The 18,361-nt window shown below is 36.8% G+C and overlaps 1 protein-coding gene across 2 annotated transcripts; it reads left to right on the top strand.

Moving 5' to 3' along the window:
• Window positions 1–2,064: 2,064 nt before the first annotated feature.
• LOC130749313 (uncharacterized) lies at window positions 2,065–4,020 on the top strand. 2 transcript variants are annotated; one of them, XM_057602650.1, is made up of 4 exons: window positions 2,065–2,307; window positions 2,850–2,948; window positions 3,081–3,464; window positions 3,547–4,020. In XM_057602650.1, exons 2-4 carry the CDS (start codon window positions 2,859–2,861, stop codon window positions 3,790–3,792), a joined length of 720 nt encoding a protein of 239 aa, XP_057458633.1. In that variant the 5' UTR covers window positions 2,065–2,307; window positions 2,850–2,858; the 3' UTR covers window positions 3,793–4,020. The 2 variants fall into 2 exon arrangements, with proteins under 2 accessions (XP_057458633.1, XP_057458632.1); XM_057602649.1 differs by having other exon boundaries at window positions 2,067–2,307; window positions 2,844–2,948.
• Window positions 4,021–18,361: the final 14,341 nt, after the last annotated feature.

The raw sequence follows: 18,361 nt of genomic DNA, 5'->3' as shown, positions 1-18,361 counted from the left end.
GAAGCACTGTGTATAAAGAGCGACCCAAGCAACGCTTTCGCATTCACCATGTTCAGTATGAACAGTGGAAAAGCTTCAGAAGTTCTGAAGTTATACAAACTCTGATGTGGACTCAGTCACTAGAAGTTCTGAAGATCCAGAAAGTCTGATAACCAAGAAACACTGAAGGCTCAGATATTCTGATGGTGTAGAAGACTCTGAAGATCCAGAAGCTGATTAGTGAAATTCTGATGTCCAGAAGCAAGATACTCTGAAGACCATGTACTTCCCTCTGAGTTCAGAATCAGAAGAAACAATGGTCAGAGGATCTGGGCTTTCCCTCTGACTCTGATCAACCGGCTTCACAAGTTCCAACATGAAGCTTTCTCCTGATCAGAAGTCTCCTAGGTTTAAAGGTCAAGTCGCTATCCAAGTACAAAAGCAACTGTACCTTCCTGACGACCTACCTAACAGTCTCAGACACAGCAGAAGCTGGATTTTTCAGAACTGCCCTCCAACGGTAGCATTTCCCATGCAACGCTCAACCCTAATCCTTGTAGTATATAAAGAGGCTGAAGACTAAAAGAAGCGGCTAGAAGCATTCACATATGCGCAAGACAAATTCAAATTCTTCTAAGCTTTCTTTCATCTGAAATTCATTGAGTTTACTATTAGCTTTTTAGAAGCAAATCTCTTGTAAACAATTCTTTGATAAACAGTTTGTTTAGTTCCTTTAGGAGATCAAGGTTGATCGGATCCTAGAGAAGACTAAGAGAGTGAATCTTAGTGTGAGCTAAGTCAGTGTAATTGTTAGTCACTTGTAGGTTTCAAGTGCAGTTGTAACTCTTACCTGATTAGTGGATTGCCTTCATTCTAAGAAGGAAGAAATCACCTTAACGGGTGGACTGGAGTAGCTTGAGTGATTTATCAAGTGAACCAGGATAAAATCCTTGTGTGCTTTTCTATCTCTTATCTTTAGCACTTAAGTTCTCGAAAGATTTGTCAAAATCTTTAAGGTGGAAGCTTTATCTTGAAAACGTTATTCAAACCCCCCCCCCTTTCTACCGTTTTTCATACCTTCATCTGGGAGCGACACGTCACTAACTTGGCCTGTGAGAGCGACACGTCATGCTAGAAGTTGTTCTTTTCTAATATATATTGATATTGATATTGATATAAAATTTAAAAATGTACTAAATAAATATAGATAAAAACTATCAAAATCTAGCAAATCACAATAAAAACTCATAAAATCCGGAATTAATTAATAATCCAAAAATTCAATAAAAATACCATAAAAAATAATTTATACTCTAAAAATAAATAACAATATAAATTAAGATAAAATACAGAAATAAACAACATAAATCCTAATCAAATCTTAAATTTAAAAATGTACTAAATAAAAATAGATAAAAACTATCAAAATCTAGCAAATCACAATAAAAACTCATAAAATCCGAAATTAATTAAAAATCCGAAAATTCAATAAAAATACCATAAAAATTAATTAATACTCTAAAAATAAATCAAAATTAAATTAAGATAAAATCAAGAAATAAAAAACCTAAATCCTAATCAAATCTAAAATTTAAAAATGTATTTTTTTACTAAGGAGAAATAAGGTAAGGAAAAATCAGGGCACATGTGGCAAGTGGGGCCAAGGAGAAAAAACTTACATGTAAAATATTATGTGAGAATTAATCTAGGAGCGACACGTCACTAACTTGGCCTGTGAGAGCGACACGTCATGCTAGAAGTTGTTCTTTTCTAATATATATATAGATAAGTAAATAACATCATCGTGAGTTTCCAAAAAAAAAAACATTATTGTGTATCTTTTATTATATACTATTCAATTTTGAGGTAAAAAATGAATAAATCTATATTGCTTCATTTGAACATGACTAAATAAAATCAAGGTAAATATAATCAGTATTCAACATTATGTTTTTTTTTCTGTCTATATCATTTAAATTAAATTAGAATAAATAAAGAGAAAAAACTATATTAAAAGTTTAAAACATATATTATATTTAATAAACTGAAGAAAAAAAATTGAAAAAAAAACAAGATCTGGCACATGACATGAAACGATATCGTTTTGTGGGCAAAGGGCCTCTTTCTTATCCCGTGAGTGTTGGAATGGGCATAAAATTAGGTTTCTCCAAACCTTCTTCTCATTACCTGTTTACTACTTTACTCTCACTCTCAATTTTCCTTCCTCTTCTAAAGTTCTGAGTTCTATCCCTCTGTTGCATTCCGCGATCTCTACTGCCAGTGTCCAATCTCCGGCCAGTTGCACTTCCGTCGTAGCCTCCTTGCAAGGTAATCCCTTTACTCTGCCAACCTCATATTTTGATTTTCATTCTGGGTATGTATCAATTTGCATTTGGTTTCATGTTAGTTTGCTACTGTCAAGTGTGTGTTTGAAACTGTTGGCCATTGATAGTGATTATGTTTGCCATTGATAGTGGAGAACTTGGAATTGGGTTCGGATTAAGCTCAAAGGGTTTGGGAAATCGATATTTGAGTGGTCTACACAGCCTTTGAAGCTTGCGTGCTGGTGTTGTTTGTTTGGATAGTATCTTAGTGCTTTTGTTTATTTGGCAGGTCTTTGTTGGTTTAGTTGTTTTGCCCGTGGACCTTTAGTGGGGTTGTGGGCATTTTTTACTTTGCTGGTGTGGGAATGATTTTTTAGGTTTTTTTGGGGGCTTTAGTAATTGAAGTGTGTATATATCCTCCTTCCACCATTTATTGATTATACCATATTCTGATTTGTATACATATAGATAATCCAGTCGAAATCTTAATGTTTTATCCAAATTATTTACTACTTATTACCTATTTTGCGTTCAATGAAGTTTCAGGTGCTACATATGTTTTTGAAATATAATATGGCACAAGTTAGATTATCAAGCCTTCCCGAAGACGCAAATAACTTTATCATTATCCACCGCCCTGACCCGGTAAGCATTTAGCCCATCAAGTTTACGCCTTTTAAACTATCTTATAGAAGTGCAATATCTATGAAATAAATATATGTTGTACAATTTATTTTTATTTGTTCCTGGGCATGATTATTGCAAACATCTTTGTAGGATCTTGCGTTGCTTCCTAGGCGGTTTGTCAGGAATAACCCTATTATCATGCCATACCAGAATGCTCTCCTCACTGATCCGACGAACAACACATTTTCTGTGGGTCTTAGAACAGTGAACGGAGACAAGGGAATAGAAGGTTTTCAAGAAATCTGTCAAGCGCACCACATTAATGGAACTGTTAGGATGCATTACACGTACATTAGAGGGAGCCAGTTCAATATTCGGATATTTCATGATGAATACACTGAGGTAGCTTACATAGTCCAGGAGGATTCTGATGATGATTACATAGTCATAGAGCAGGAGGATTCTGATGATGAGGAGGAGCTTGCTTGGTTGAGTGATATCACTGAGCCAAAGTCATACAGAAGGCAATGTTTGGTATTACTCATCCCACTATCATTTTCATGTTATCAAGTATAACCGTTCATAAGTGATTTTATTTTTTGCTACATTTTTCCAGCATGTCCCTGCCAATTTCGCGATTGAGCTGATTCCACACATACCTCAATCACTGAACATCATATTACCAGATGGCAATTTGGATGAATGGATCCTGAAATGGGCAGATGGTAGGCCCAATCAAGTTGACTTTGGTCATGGCTGGTATGAGTTTGGTAGGGAGGAACGCATTCGTGCTAGGGATCAACTGCGGTTCTACAAGACGCATCAACCAGACACCTACCGGCTTGAAGTTCGACGCTACTAGATTATTAGATGATGAGTGTTATTTATGTTTGATTGTGATGTTTATTTCAGACGATGTTAATTGCTTAATGTTCGTTCTTCAATTTTATTTTTTGTGGTTCATTAAGGTTACACTCTGAATTATTTTGCTTAGACATTTTAGCCTTAGCATTTGTGTTGTGCTAGCCAAAACAATGTAGTAATAATATGCTTCCCTTAAAATAGATAGTTTCAATGAATTTTTTACAAACACTGTCTCCTTTTATTTTACATTCTTGACCCCCCTCAGAGACTTAGTAAAATAAACTATATGTTGCTTGATTGTACCTTCACACATGACACAAACTCAGTTCTTCAGGTTCACTCACAGAAAAAATAAGCATTAGTGTGCTTTTATACTTGTATTTTTGTTCAATGACACACCAATTGCACTCACATGCCTAACCAATTAGTTTCCTCTTTTATTTACAACTGACAAAAAGTAGTTTATTGTGCTTTTAATTTTGTTGTAGGTAACGCTAGGGGTGTTCATAACCGAACCAATCCAAACAAAACCGACAAACCGATCCAAAAAAACCGAAATCCAATCAAACCGAAAACCGAACGGACTGAAAATTGAAAAAACCGAAATTATTTATTGGATCGGATCGGATTTCGGATTTGATTTCCAAAACCGAACCAATCCAATCCAAACCGAACATTCACAAATATGTATACTTTTAGTTATACATATATCATTTCAGTTACACTTACATAGTACATATTTATTGTATATATATTGATTATATCACACATGCATCAAAGTTTACTATATACATGCATCAAAGTAAACAATTATAATCATAATTTTAAAATATGTTGACTATGTTATAATTTATGAATGTTATATTAATGTTATAAATTATGTATCATTGTATTTATCATATATTATATATTTTTAAAATTTATACAACACAATTTCAAAGTATAAAAAAGTGAAACAAAAACCGAACAATCCAATCCAATCCAAACCGCTATAGATTGGATCGGATTGGTTCGGATTTGAATTTAGTAAAAAATCCATTGGATGACAAAATCATAAAACCGATGAGATCGGATCGGATGATTTTTCTCCTCAAAACCGATCCAATCCAATCCGCGAACACCCCTAGGTAACGCTAAGTAAAAAAATGGATTCTTTATTTTACGCACACATACGCACTCGATTGCTATATGGTTCGATTAGATATTAACCTAAAAAAGTTGTGTATAAAGACCCCGTGCATAGCACGGGTCACAATCCTAGTGAAAACTACAAAGCTAAAGCATTCCTAGACGGTCAAGGAGCAACAATGTCCAAAGGTGTATCAAGGAAAGTAAAGTCACATTGAGTGCTAACTCCTAACTTGGCAAGGCAATCTGTTGGACCATTGCCTTCTTGAGGAATATGACACAAGTGAATATCTCAGTTTCACGACAAAAGGTGATGGGTATCCATAAACAAGCTTGTGCACTCATGGAAATGGAACTTCTTATGACAATGCATATCCACAACATCCAAACAATTTGACTCACAGTAAGCCTTACGAATATATTGTGCTGCTAGAGCAACAACAAACTCATCCTCATCGCCTGCAATTCAGCTAACAAAGAGTCCCCTCCTTACATAGTTGCATAAAACGCCACCTACCAGACACCATGAGAATCGCAAATAACCCCACTGATCCCCATTCAAATATGAGATTGGCTATAAGCACCATCGATTCGATCGTGAGAAAGACAAAGCTCCAAATGAAGTTTCCAACACATTTACTGCATGGGGTCCAAAATTTGGTCTTGGTTTCTCCGAAGACATCGACGATATTCCAGCTCCTCTCGCTTAATCCAAGAGTACACGAACTCAACTGTCCATTTCCCTTCCCTAAGAACCATCTCATTACGCCATCTTCATATACGCCAAACAGCGACAACAAAGAGGTAGGGGTGCTCACCAAGAATCTGAGTTTAAATCCACTCCAACATGTTGACGAACCAAAGCGCAACCAAGAAATCACACTTAGCTGCAGCCAAACCTCACTGGAGTAAGGGAAGCCCCTCATGCAGTGCAAACTATCCTCTATGGCTGAGAGCATCTAGTACATTGGGGGGAAGCAACAAGATGACAATGAAACTAACACACATTCACCTCGATAGCATCATAAGAATGAACCAAATAAAAACCTGAACCTTTTCGGGAGCCGCCACACCCAATGCCAATCGCTAGCACTCATAGTTTGAGCATTTCCCTGCAACACTTAATGATATGACATGGTCGTGTAACAACCAAAACTACTCGCCGTCCAAACCGAAACATCATGCAGCCTAGCTATCATCTATAACCAGACTAATACGCTGCAACGCACGCATCCACATAGCAAGAGGCGAAGCAGTATAAAGCCTGGAGGTGTCCCAAGTGCCCCCCCCAACCAGATATTTCATGTCAAAGATATGGACGTAAGGAATGGCCGCAACTATGACACCCTCATCGTTCCAATCCTCATACCATACCACAGAGATGTACGACCAACTCCAACCTGAACTAGAAGTCTCCCTAAAACTCATTTCTGGTTTCAAAATCCCTTTCCGAAAGGGAGAAGCTCATGGAGAAGGATGGACATTCTGGATTAAATTAGAAAAGCAAATTTTTTAAGAGTGGGTTTAATTACTAATTTACTATCCACTAATGAGGTAAAGAAGTTTTACACAGTCATGTAATCCAATTAGAATCTATCAATTTGTCATGTCACAATTAAATTTGAATGACTTAATACATCAGAAGGCCCCTGTAATTGTAAAGGGAATCAAATCCAGGGCCTAGAAATTTTTTTGCATCTAATTGGGTCCCTAGCAAATTTTTTTAATTCAATTAAGGCCAAAGTGTGTCAGCCTTCAATTTTATCTCAGTCATCAATTCCACGTGGTTTTTATAATTTTTTTTAATTAAAAAAATTATTTTTAATTCAAACTCAAATATTTAATCAGAAAAAAAAATTAAGAACTTATTAAAACATTTTCACCCATAATAATCTAACTAATAAACTAATCTAAAAACTGAATTAAAAAGCCAAATTCAACCACCCATCGTCCACAATTTATCATCACCCATCGTTGAAACTTAAAATTGTTCTTCAATAATTCAAATCAAATCTTAAAATTCATTTAACACATGCTGATTTGGTTCTAGCCTTCTAGGTCCTGCATTGGAAAAATGAAGGGATGCATTTGACAAAGTAATTCATCAATTACAGGTGCTTTAAAAGCCAAATTAAAATCAAATTATTTCTGGTCTCTTGGGTTGAAAAAGATGAGTTCTTCATTTGGTTGTGCAACCCAAAACCGTTCCTCTTCTTCCCTTCGCCATCCTCACCACCTCGGAGCTGGCAAACCCACCATGATCCGCCCGTAGGCGTCCCTCACCACAGCTGCGGTTTTGCAATTGCAGCACCTAAAAAAAAAACCACAACCCCCACAGCTACCCCAATGAGCCACCAGTAGCCCCATGAGTTAACCTTTCTACTTCAAACCTAAACCTCCCAAATACACTCATAACAGTAACCATCCAGATCTGCAAATCTCAGATCCACCATCCTAGATTGAAACCTAACAACTCCAGCACCTGCAAACCCAGAAAATAACCAGAAGAAACCCAGAAAAACCAACAACGGAACACACGGAACCAGATGCATTCCCTGGATCTATGCGTGGGGGGGGGGACAAGAGGACAAGTTTAAGAAGAAGAAATTGACAAGATTTGTGTGTTCTAGGGATAAGTGTCGTTCTGGAGTGAAGGAGAAGAAGATCTGTTGATGGTGGATGCACAACAGCATCGCGCACGCCCTCTCGGTGAAACGGTGAGACAAATATGGAGGAACGAGTAGAGAGGTGGTGGTCGGTGGGGTAGGGAGGAGAAGATCTGTGGTGGGTGGTGACAAAGGGCCATGGTGGAGAGGATGTGCAGAAGAGAGGTGGTGAAAATAATGATTTTATTTTTTAGAAAAAAAGGAAAAGATTTTATTTTGTATTTAAAAAAATCAAATTTTTATTTAAAATCAAATCAAATCAGTTTTATTTTATTTTTTAATTAAAAAAAATTATAAAAGCCACGTGGAATTGATGACTGGGATAAAATTGAAGGCTGACACACTTTGGCCTTAATTGAATTAAAAAAAAAGTTCTAGGGACCCAATTTGATGCAAAATGTTTCTAGGCCCTGGATTGGATTCCCTTTACAATTATAAGGGCCTTCTGATGTATTAAGCCAATTTGCATTTAAAAATATTTAAAATAAAAAATGGAGAAATTTGATTGGATGCATGTGTAAAACTCTTTTCACTGTCATTGTATATAAATTAAATCTATATTTTGAATTGTGAAAGCCAACTCAATGAAAAAATAAATTTCAAATATTTAGGAATTTAGCAAATATTTTGAATTTTAATACCTGAAATGTATATTAGAAAGTAGGCTTAAATCATATAACTGTCCTTAAACTTTGAGCGAGATCTGAAAACCGTTCCACAGAAAAATTATCTGAAAATCATTCTCAAACTACAAGAAATATGTGAAATCCATCCTTGTCGCCGATTTGCCTCCGGTCACCGTGCTTATGTGTCACCGACATGCTTATGTGGCACTGCCACGCATTAAATAAGGGACGGAAATCAATTTTTTTTATATTGATGGACCTAATTCAAATTTCTGAATTAAAAATTCTTAATTAAAAAATATCAATCCTTAATCTCCTTTATCATCATTTTCATATCTAGAAACCTAAAAACTTCATAAAAAGCATCTTCATCATTCTTCTTTCTTTTGAAATAATAATTAATATCATTTAAGTGATAAAAAATAAAATCATATTTATTTTACCATGGAGCTAGCAATCATATTTATTTTACCATGGAGGGTTAATGTTTCTGGAAATTTAAAAAAAAAATTGTTTCTGGAAATTTGATAAAGATGAAAAGCTTAATTAGTTTAATCAAAATTTATGAATTTTAATTAGATGTGTAAATGATTAAATTTAATTGGATATACACAAAATGATAAAACAATAGAATTTTTCGATTTAGAATTTTTAATTCATAAATTTGGATTAGGTCCTTCAATATATAAAAAATTGATTTTCATCCCTCATTTAATGCGTGGGAGTGCCACATAAGCATGCCGGTGACACATAAGCACGGTGATCGGAGGTAGATTGGCGGCTAGGATGGATTCCACATATTTCTTGTAGTTTGAGGATGATTTTCATATAATTTTCTGGCGAGAGACGGTTTTCAGATCTCGCTCAAAGTTCAGGGACGGTTATATGATTTAACCCTAGAAAGTAAAATTGTAAAATGATTGAATTTGGATTTCTTTCAATTTAATTTAAAGAGGTTAGTGCAATAATAACAAATTAGTCAAATTAGTCCTTGTATGATAGTTCAAGTGGTAGGAGTTGGGAACATATGAGTTGGGTAGGAGGTGATCCAAAATCGATTCCTAACGGGTGCAATTTATCGTAAAAAACAAAAAAATTCTCTGAAGGTTAGTGCAATTTCTCTAAAAAATTATGATTTTCATTCACGAGATCTTAAGGCTGCAGACACACCAATCGCACTGGAATTAGCAATTTGACATTTTAAGAAACAAAATATGATTGAATGTTACATTGGATGGAAAACTAAACACATGCAATGTTCGGGGCCAATTTACACACATCTGTGACCACTTCCATTATCTTTTACCCTCTTTTTTCTTTCACCTACTACCAATTTGATCACTAGCAACGAGTGGCACCAGGATTTCAATCCATATTCGATAGACATACTGACATAAAGGAGTGGTGGAGGGGTAATCCAATTTAGGTCAAGAGCAAAACAGAACTCCACACCAACTTAACATCACAATGTTAAGCCTCACAGTATAACTGTTGATTTTTATATGCTTAAAACAATATAGTAATAAAAAAATCCAATCAATGGTTAGAATTATTATGTTTTACCGTAATGGTTAGAAGTTTTTTTTTATAAAGAATGGTTAGAAGTTAAAACTTGACATCAAGTTTTTTTACAATTTATATCAACAATAGCTTATCAAAAAAAATCAACAATATTCCCTGTCCTCAATCGTTTAAAGTTTAAACATTTATGAATGGATAATGATCCTATTGCCTTCTACCTCAATTGTCACCGCGTACGACTCCTCCGCCGGCTTCTACAACGGAGATTCCAAGGTTTGCTGTCAGTCTATCATTTTCAACATTCCATTTTACAAGTTGACTCCCAATTCATTTTGAGTAAAAGATAAGTTTATGATTTTTCATCATTTAATATGTCGTCAATCTAAATTTCTGTTATAAAGTCAACTATATTTGGTTTATGGTTGTCTAAATAATTTTATTCCGATTTTCTCGAGTATCTCTCACTCAATATGTAGAGACTAATCTTTTATTTAAAGTACTGTTATGCACTAAAGTGGCGACTGGCGACCCTTATGACCATGTTTTTTTCATACACATGGAAAGGATGTAATCAGACCGGATTGATTCAGATTTAGAGTGTTTAAATGTCCGAAACAATCAAACATGTTCGGTTTGGAGTGGTTTGGATTAGATGGTCGGATTTAGAATAAAAAAATATTATTCAAAAATTTGTACGAAAATTATTCTAAAAACGTGAAAATTATAAAAATGTAGAAAAATCCAATGATTCTAAAGAACAAAACATTCAATAGTGACATAATTTCATATAATCCAAATAAAACCAACATCTCTAATATAAATATGCAATGTAATGCGCTAGAGTGTTTGGGTTGAATGTAAATAATATGTGAGACCCAAGTTTTTAAGCTTAGAATAAACCGAATGAAATTCCTATTCACGATTAGTTTCGATGTAACGTGAAGGAAAACCTGAACAAGTGTTTATCAAATGGAATAAATTTATGAAGGAGAAAGTTCAGGAAAAGGCTAAGAATAGTATTAAAGTTGATATAAGTTATAGCGCAAGTAGTATTCGCTTATACCTAGGACGAGAGCGTTAGTAAACGACTAATTTGCACTTAAAGACACGATGGAAACTAATTCCAAAAATCTTCAGACAAATGTTAGAACTTCTCTTAATCTTTCCATGACAAGCGTTTCGATACGAAACCCTGAAATGTACGAACATCCGATTCCAATTCTCGGAGGTTTACCGAAACTAAATCTCTGATAACTCAAGAAACTTAAAATAAACGGTCGATGAAGACTTTTTCTATTCGGAGCTTCAAACGAAGATTCCACACGCATACACATATTTCTTTCGAGGTTTCTAATCTTTCTTCAGAAAGAAGTTTTCTCATCCGACATCAATTGCAAAAAGTAGTTTTTCGGGTAAAATCGATTTACACCGACTTAGGATCGTTTGTCTTAATTCCAAGAAACCTATTCTGAGTTTTGGAATTCTGTCGCCAGAACCTATCTTAGAATTCACAGAGGATGGCACAGGAAAAATCGGAATCGCGAAATTTTCATTTTTCCGCATTTTCCATAAACTATAAATAGCTTTAAAAAAATCATAAAAATTCTCTAACACCATAGCCAAACCCGCGAGCTTGAGGAAGGAAGGGGAGGAAGAGATTTTCGCCGTTTCTTGCCTGATCGCTACACCGACAGTTGCTATTCGAAGACCTCGAGGTATAGATGTTATTCCTTACTTCTGATCGCCAATTCTATCGTTTTTCTCTATGTCTTTCTGTGCTCAAAGTTTTGAGCTTTTTGTAAAACTGTCCAAATAACTTGATTTCAGTGTCTAAACTTATTGCCTGCATGCCCAAGAGCATGTTTAGCGGATTACATTTCGCCGAATCTCGCCGAATTGCCACCGAGTTTCAATTCTGCTCGAAAAACCCATTTTTGGCCAAAGCTTCGTCCTTTAGACTTAAAACTCTCGACTGAGCTTAGTGTCAGTAGGATTAGTTGTTATAAATGTCGTTAGGAACACGCTCATCAAATTTATTTCTCAAAATTCCGACTTTGAGTTTTCAGGCTAAAAACACTGACCAAAATACCCCTGTGTTAGTTTTCGACCCGATAATTTTTCTGAGAGTTTCCCTGGCCTAGATATCGCCTAAGAATACCTAGGAATTAAATTAGATCGAAGAAAAAGTTCGGGAAACCCTATTTTGTTAGTGGCCGAAACTTATTTGCTATTGTACCGTGTCCAAAAATAATTTTTGGGTCTGTATGACCTGAGTTATAGTGTAGCCCTTTCAATTGTCGAAATTTTGGCGTCGGTTTCGTGTCATTCCGAGATCGGTAGCTCAAGTTATGCACGTTTTAGCGAATGAAGTGTTTTTGTACAAAACTTGAATCGAGTCAAAACTCATCCATTCGGGGAAAGCCTTCCATTCGTGCCTAAATGTTGTACTCTGAAGCTTCTTGAGCTTTGTCGAACATTAGTTAGGATTGTTTCGACTGTATCGACTTGTTTTGATTCATTATTGCTTTGTTTGCTCAAAGGTTCAATTGTAGAAACTTTGGGGTTGACTGAACAAGTTTGTGAAGGAGACCTGCACCGCGAGACTGGAACAACTCGAGGTTAGGGCAACTTACTTACTAGCTATTTGTATTGTAGGCGTCGATAACTTCGACTTGAATATTGCTTGATATTGAGGATTGCATTGAATATTGTTTATCGCTTTGAATTGGAAAATGTTTTCTGGAGGCTTCGGCCGAATGAACTTATATGAGACGTGTATCTCCGTTTTCTGAGAGGCTTCGGCCGTTTACTGGTTTCCGTCTTATGATTTCCGCACTGAATTATTGTTATATTGATATTGTTATTGAACTGAGCTATATGCCATTATTTCTGATGAGTTTACGATGTCCTACATATGCTCTATTGAATTGTACTGACTTGAGATAGTACATGATTGTATGATTTCGGAGTGTGGGAAAACGTGATGTTATGCATTGCTAATGACGAGATTTGGGAAATGTTAGGCAGGCTCTAACCTGAGGTCTAAGTCATTGTCATTTTAGGATCGAGACCTTCTCGGGAATCATTTGGGTTTATTGGGATCCTTCGACTTATAGAGCTTTGAAACAAACGAAACCAGAACTTGATTTGTAAATGAAATTCATAATACACTATACACTAATCAAAGATAGAACACTTTTAAATAATGATGATGACCTCTTTGAAAAGACTTAGGGTGTGAAAATGGTTTGGAAAACGGGAAGGGTCGACAATCTAAGTGTGAGGAAAACCTTGAGTGCGATAATACATTTTGCTTCTTTAGCGGTTTATCTAGCCATCCAAAGGATGAGCCAGGGATGATTGGAAAGTCCCCAAGTGCGAGTGCACCATCTTTCCTCATTGAGCAGCCTTTCGGCCATCGAGCTGATGAGCTTGGGTAAATTGAAAAGTCACTGAGTGCGAGCAACATCCCCCTTGTTCGTTGAACAACTCATTTGGCCATCGAGCTGGTGAGCCAAAGTAACTTGAAAAGTCACTGAGTGCCATATGCATTCTTTTGCTCGTTGAGCAGTTTGGTTGGCCATCGAGACGGTGAGCCAAAGTGACTAGGAAAGTTACCAAGTGCGACTAGCACTTCCTTGTTTACTTTAGGGTATTGTAGAGACAATGTACTCTAGCTAGACACGCGTACCTTGGTGAGGACGTTTCTTTGTTTGGCTAACCGTATTGCATCCATGCATACATTTCTTGGAAAGTGTGCTGCTTTTCGAAGGACGATCTCAAATCGGACTTCACAGGAGCGTGCTGCTTCACAGGAGTGTGCTGCTTCATAAAAGCGAGGTGCTTTAGCGGAGCTAGATGCTTGGCTTGTTCCATCCATCGAGATGGTGACATTTTATCCGGATCATCTTTTGAGCATGACATTGCATTGGCACGCCATGCACCTAATATTTGTTGATGTGTTGAAGATCCAATTGTCATTTGTGATTTGATGTTGATAAACATCGTTATATATCTTGATGATTTGATGTTGATAAATATGCTATGTATATACCTTATGGTAGGCAATACATAAGTTATATGTATATATACCACACATATATATATATACCCCCTTATTCTTCACATGTTGTTTGTATTATCTATTATATTCTGTGAGTTGACCCTCGCGCCTTGGCTTTGCGTGTATGTTTGTGTTTGGGCGGTCGGCCTGCTGCCAGACGCTCAACAGCTGTTTCGTGATGCTTCGTCATTCGGGGAGGACCCGGACCGAAATGACTACTACTGAGCCTTCGACGTGGACCCGGACTGAATGCATGACCAGATGAGGGTCGATGATGGAAGTATAGGGTATGGGTGTTTAGAGCCTATTAAGGTTGGGTGTTAGTGTCATAGCTCTGATTTTCATTTCTTATTTTGGGGCAGGGTAGGTCCCCGACTATTAGCTTTTTTGTGTGGTTCTCTTCCATGAGGATCACAGGGAGTTTGTCGGACGTAGGAAGTCTTTTGGAGGCCGTTTTGGGCTGACTTACTTTCTTGGAGGACTGTATTTATAAAACTTATGACTCTAACTATGGGTCGCACTTATTTGCCTGCGGGCATTACTTTCAGTTACTTGGTGTTACTTTCCGTCACTTGAGGACCCTCGTGACGATGTTTTTAGTTACAACGAGGACTGTACTTATATTGTATGTTAGTCGCTGTTAATCGCGATTGGGTTGAGTTTTTATTTCGACAAGTCTTTTTATTTAAACAAAACGAAAAAAAAATATACCTACTTTTCCGCTTTATTTTCTTTTTGATTACTAAAGTGACGCCACCGGAAATCGGGGTGTTACATAATAATTCTCAATTCATTGGTTTGGTTCGGATTGATCGGTTTTTCAATCCCCAAATTCGATACCCAAACCAATAGTGATCGGATGTAGTTAAAAAATATGAACTGAACCGATGATCCAATCCAACTCACCATAATGTATTCGGTTCGGATTGGTTTAATCGGATTCACGGATCAGACCATACCCGCTGATCAAACCCAAGACTACATGCTTACAAAACTTGCTATAAAATAAAGCATGGAACAGAGCCACTGTAAATCAGTTCGATAAGTTACGAGGAAAACTTCAACCTCATATTGGTCATGGGTTGAGAATGGGAATGAGCTCTATCTTAGTGGATTAATAGGATTATTAATAAAAGAAAATAAATAATATGCAAAATTATAAATTCACTTGTCTTAAACATTATCAGTCCACGTATGACAGTATTAGTCATTTAGGGCTCGTTTGGCACACCCTATTAATCATTTAGGGCTCGTTTGACACACCGTATTAGGCATGATAGTACAAGCTGATACAATACATTATAGACTTATCCATTGTTTGGTGCTAAGTGCTAACATTGTATTGTATAAGCTTATACATCAATCTCTTCTTATACATTAAAATGATTGATTATTTAATCCACACTATAGATGATGAATAAGGCATGATAAGAGGGTGATGTATAAGCCACAACCACAATCATCCACCATCGCCGCCTCCACCACGTCCATCGCCACCACCATTCCACCATTGCTACCACCGCCCTCCACCACCACCACCGTCGCCGCCTCCACCACGTCCATCACAACCGCCGTCGTCACCACCATTGTTGTCGTCATCGCTATCGCCACTGCCACCACCATCACCTTCCACCACCACCACCACCATCGTCGCCGCCTCCACCACCTCAACCGCCATTGTCATCGCTGCTTCTACTACATACTGCCATGACCCAGCACCACCACTACTGCCACAACCACCTCCCTCCGCCGCCACCACTGGCCACTGCCACCATCATCATCACCATCACTTCAAACACCACCACCACCGCTGCCTCCACCTAAACTACTACCGTCACCACAACCCTCCACCATCTCCCTTCACGGTCGTCACCACCATCACTTTCAACAACGTGCCGCCACCACCCTAACCACCACTCAGCACCACCGTTGCCACCTCTACAGCCACCACCACTCTCCATCACCGCCATAGCCATTATCGCAGCGACCTTGACCGCCACCGCCATCTTTACCTCCCACTAACACCATCTTCATTTTTATAATACATATCATTATTCAAAATTTCACAAAACATAAGTTTATATTAATTTAAATGAAATGATAAGTTATACAGTGTGTCACCAAACGTTGTATAATAGTATTAAAATTTTATCAGGCCTAATACTATCTGACCTAATATTATCAGACCTTATACTATACAACATAGAAAACATGCCCACTCCTTGTTAACATATTTAAACTTAACAGGAATGCACCAAATAATTTTTCAAACTTTATGCTAGTTTATTCAATTAAAAATAATATGAAACGAATAATAAAAATATAAAAAATATATTAAAATGAAAAACAATATTAAAACTTATAAATGGTATGAAACGAATTACAAAAATATTAAATTAGCACATAGCTAAATAAAAAATTGAAAATGATAAAATAAAGAACGAAAGTAAGGTTGAGAATGGCACAAGATGGTCAACACAATTGCACTTTATCAACTTTAATTTTTTTTGTTAAACTTTAAAATATATAAATACAAATAAAATAACAGCTTTGGTGGCGGAATCAGTGGCGTTGCGGGATGGTTTAAATATAGTATGGGATCCGAGGTATCGAAGGCTTGAGTGTGAAGTGGATAGCTTAGAGCTTGTTCACGGTATCAGGGATGCAGACATGGCTCGATTTGTTTCATTAGTGTTGGAAATTCAGGAGCTTATGGATCGACAATGACAGATCACTTTGAAGGGGGTGCACATGGACGGGAATAAAGTAGCTGATGCGCTTGCTAAATCAGCTTTTGTGAGTACATGTCTTAGAGCCTTCGAGAAGCTTGAGGTTGATCTTGAGCCTCTTTTGTTAAGAGACTCGTTAGGTGTTGTTTAGTTTTTTGTTTTCTTTGTTTAGTCTTCCAATGTAGCGGAAAAAAATAACAAAAATAGAAATCAATGTAAAGAGATAGATAACTCCCGCAGGTAGACAATTAGATCTATCACCTAATGAAGAGAATCATTCTCTACAACGAACTTGACAAACACTCATTGACGAACGCACTGTCGTGGGTGCGTGCCAAAGTATTCTGCTTTGAATGCAGTACAAGGTGTTGAACACCAGGATCGATCTCACAAGGACTCGGTGAAGTATTAATTGATAATAGAGTAAAACAAAGCAATTAAAAAGGGGGTTTGATTGATTTGATTGTAAAGTAACAAACAAAACTTAAAAGAGATTTAATCAGATAAAAGGAAGTGTTAGTCATCGGATTATAACATTCAAGTGCAACAAACCTTCATTGGTTACAAAAGATTAATTCTTCCTTATTGTTTCCCAAATTCGTGAGAGCTGATTAACTAAGCGAAAATCAATTCACAGTTTCCTAAACTAAGCGATTAAGAAACAGTTACGAACTAACATGAACTAAGCGAACATGCATCAACTCTTATTTCTAAAACTACGGAATTAAGCAAACCCTAGATCAGAAATAGAGATGAAGAGAATTAATAAAGAAGAAATTTGAATTAAGAACACAACCTCAAGTTTGCAAACACAAGAATATTAAAAATCCTAAGACTAACTATGGAGTTTAGCAACTCATACTAGAAAAGATGGAGAGAGATATTAGAGAAGGTGGAGGAGGTGATGGTGAGATGTGGTGAGGTGGTTTGGTGGTCTAACAAAAGTCTAAACTCACTTATTTATACTAATAAATAAACTTGTTCATGAAGTAACAATCTTTGTTATCTAAATCTTCATAAAATCGGGCCACATAAAGGAGTAAGCTGCTGAACAATCAGGCATTCGCGGGTCCCACAAGAAGTTTGTATCTTCAATCGAGGTAAACATGAGAGTTGTATCACTTTAAGTCAGCTTCGCGAGCCTTCAATCGGGTCCTAATTCGGAGTTCTGTAGCCCAAGATATGATCATTTTAGTGCAGACTGTTCCAGACTCGCAGGATTAGCGACAACAACTTTGCAAGGCCATTTTGACCATGTTTGTGAGACCCAAGTTTTTAAGCTTAGAATAAATTAATTGAATTCATATTTACGATTTGGTTTCGATGTATCGTGACGGAAACCTGAACAAGTGTTTACCAAATGGACTAAATTTATGAAGGAGAAAGTTCAGGAAAAGACTAAGAATAGTATTAAAGTCGATATAAGTTATAACGCGAGTCTTATTCGCTTACGCCTAGGACGAGAGCGTTAGTAAACGACTAATTTGCACTTAAAGACACGATGGAAACTAATTCCAAAATCTTCAGAGGAATGTTAGAATTTCTCTTAATCCTTTCCATGACAAGCGTTTCGATACGAAACCCTGAGACATACGAACGTCCGATTCCAATTCTCGGAGGTTTGCCGAAACTAAACCCCTGATAGTTCAAGAACCCTAAAATCAACTGACAATGAAGACTTTTTCTATTCGGAGCTTCAAACGAAGATTCCACATGCGCACACCCATTTCTCTTGATGTTTCCAATCTTTCTTCAGAAGGAAGTTTTCTCATCCGACACCCACTGCAAAAAGTAACTTTTCGGGTAAAATAGATTTACACCGACTTTGGATCGT

Source organism: Lotus japonicus, chromosome 3 (genome assembly GCF_012489685.1).
Source record: "Lotus japonicus ecotype B-129 chromosome 3, LjGifu_v1.2".
Taxonomy (NCBI): Eukaryota; Viridiplantae; Streptophyta; class Magnoliopsida; order Fabales; family Fabaceae; genus Lotus; species Lotus japonicus.
This window is presented reverse-complemented; position numbering and strand designations above follow the sequence as displayed.

Excerpts from the sequence above, each read along its gene's own strand:
- LOC130749313 (XM_057602650.1), top strand. The coding sequence starts at position 2,859 with ATGTTTTTGAAATATAATATGGCACAAGTTAGATTATCAAGCCTTCCC. Across the intron at positions 2,949-3,080 it reads TTATCCACCGCCCTGACCCG|GATCTTGCGTTGCTTCCTAG; the intron begins GTAAGCATTTAG and ends ACATCTTTGTAG. Across the intron at positions 3,465-3,546 it reads CATACAGAAGGCAATGTTTG|CATGTCCCTGCCAATTTCGC; the intron begins GTATTACTCATC and ends ACATTTTTCCAG.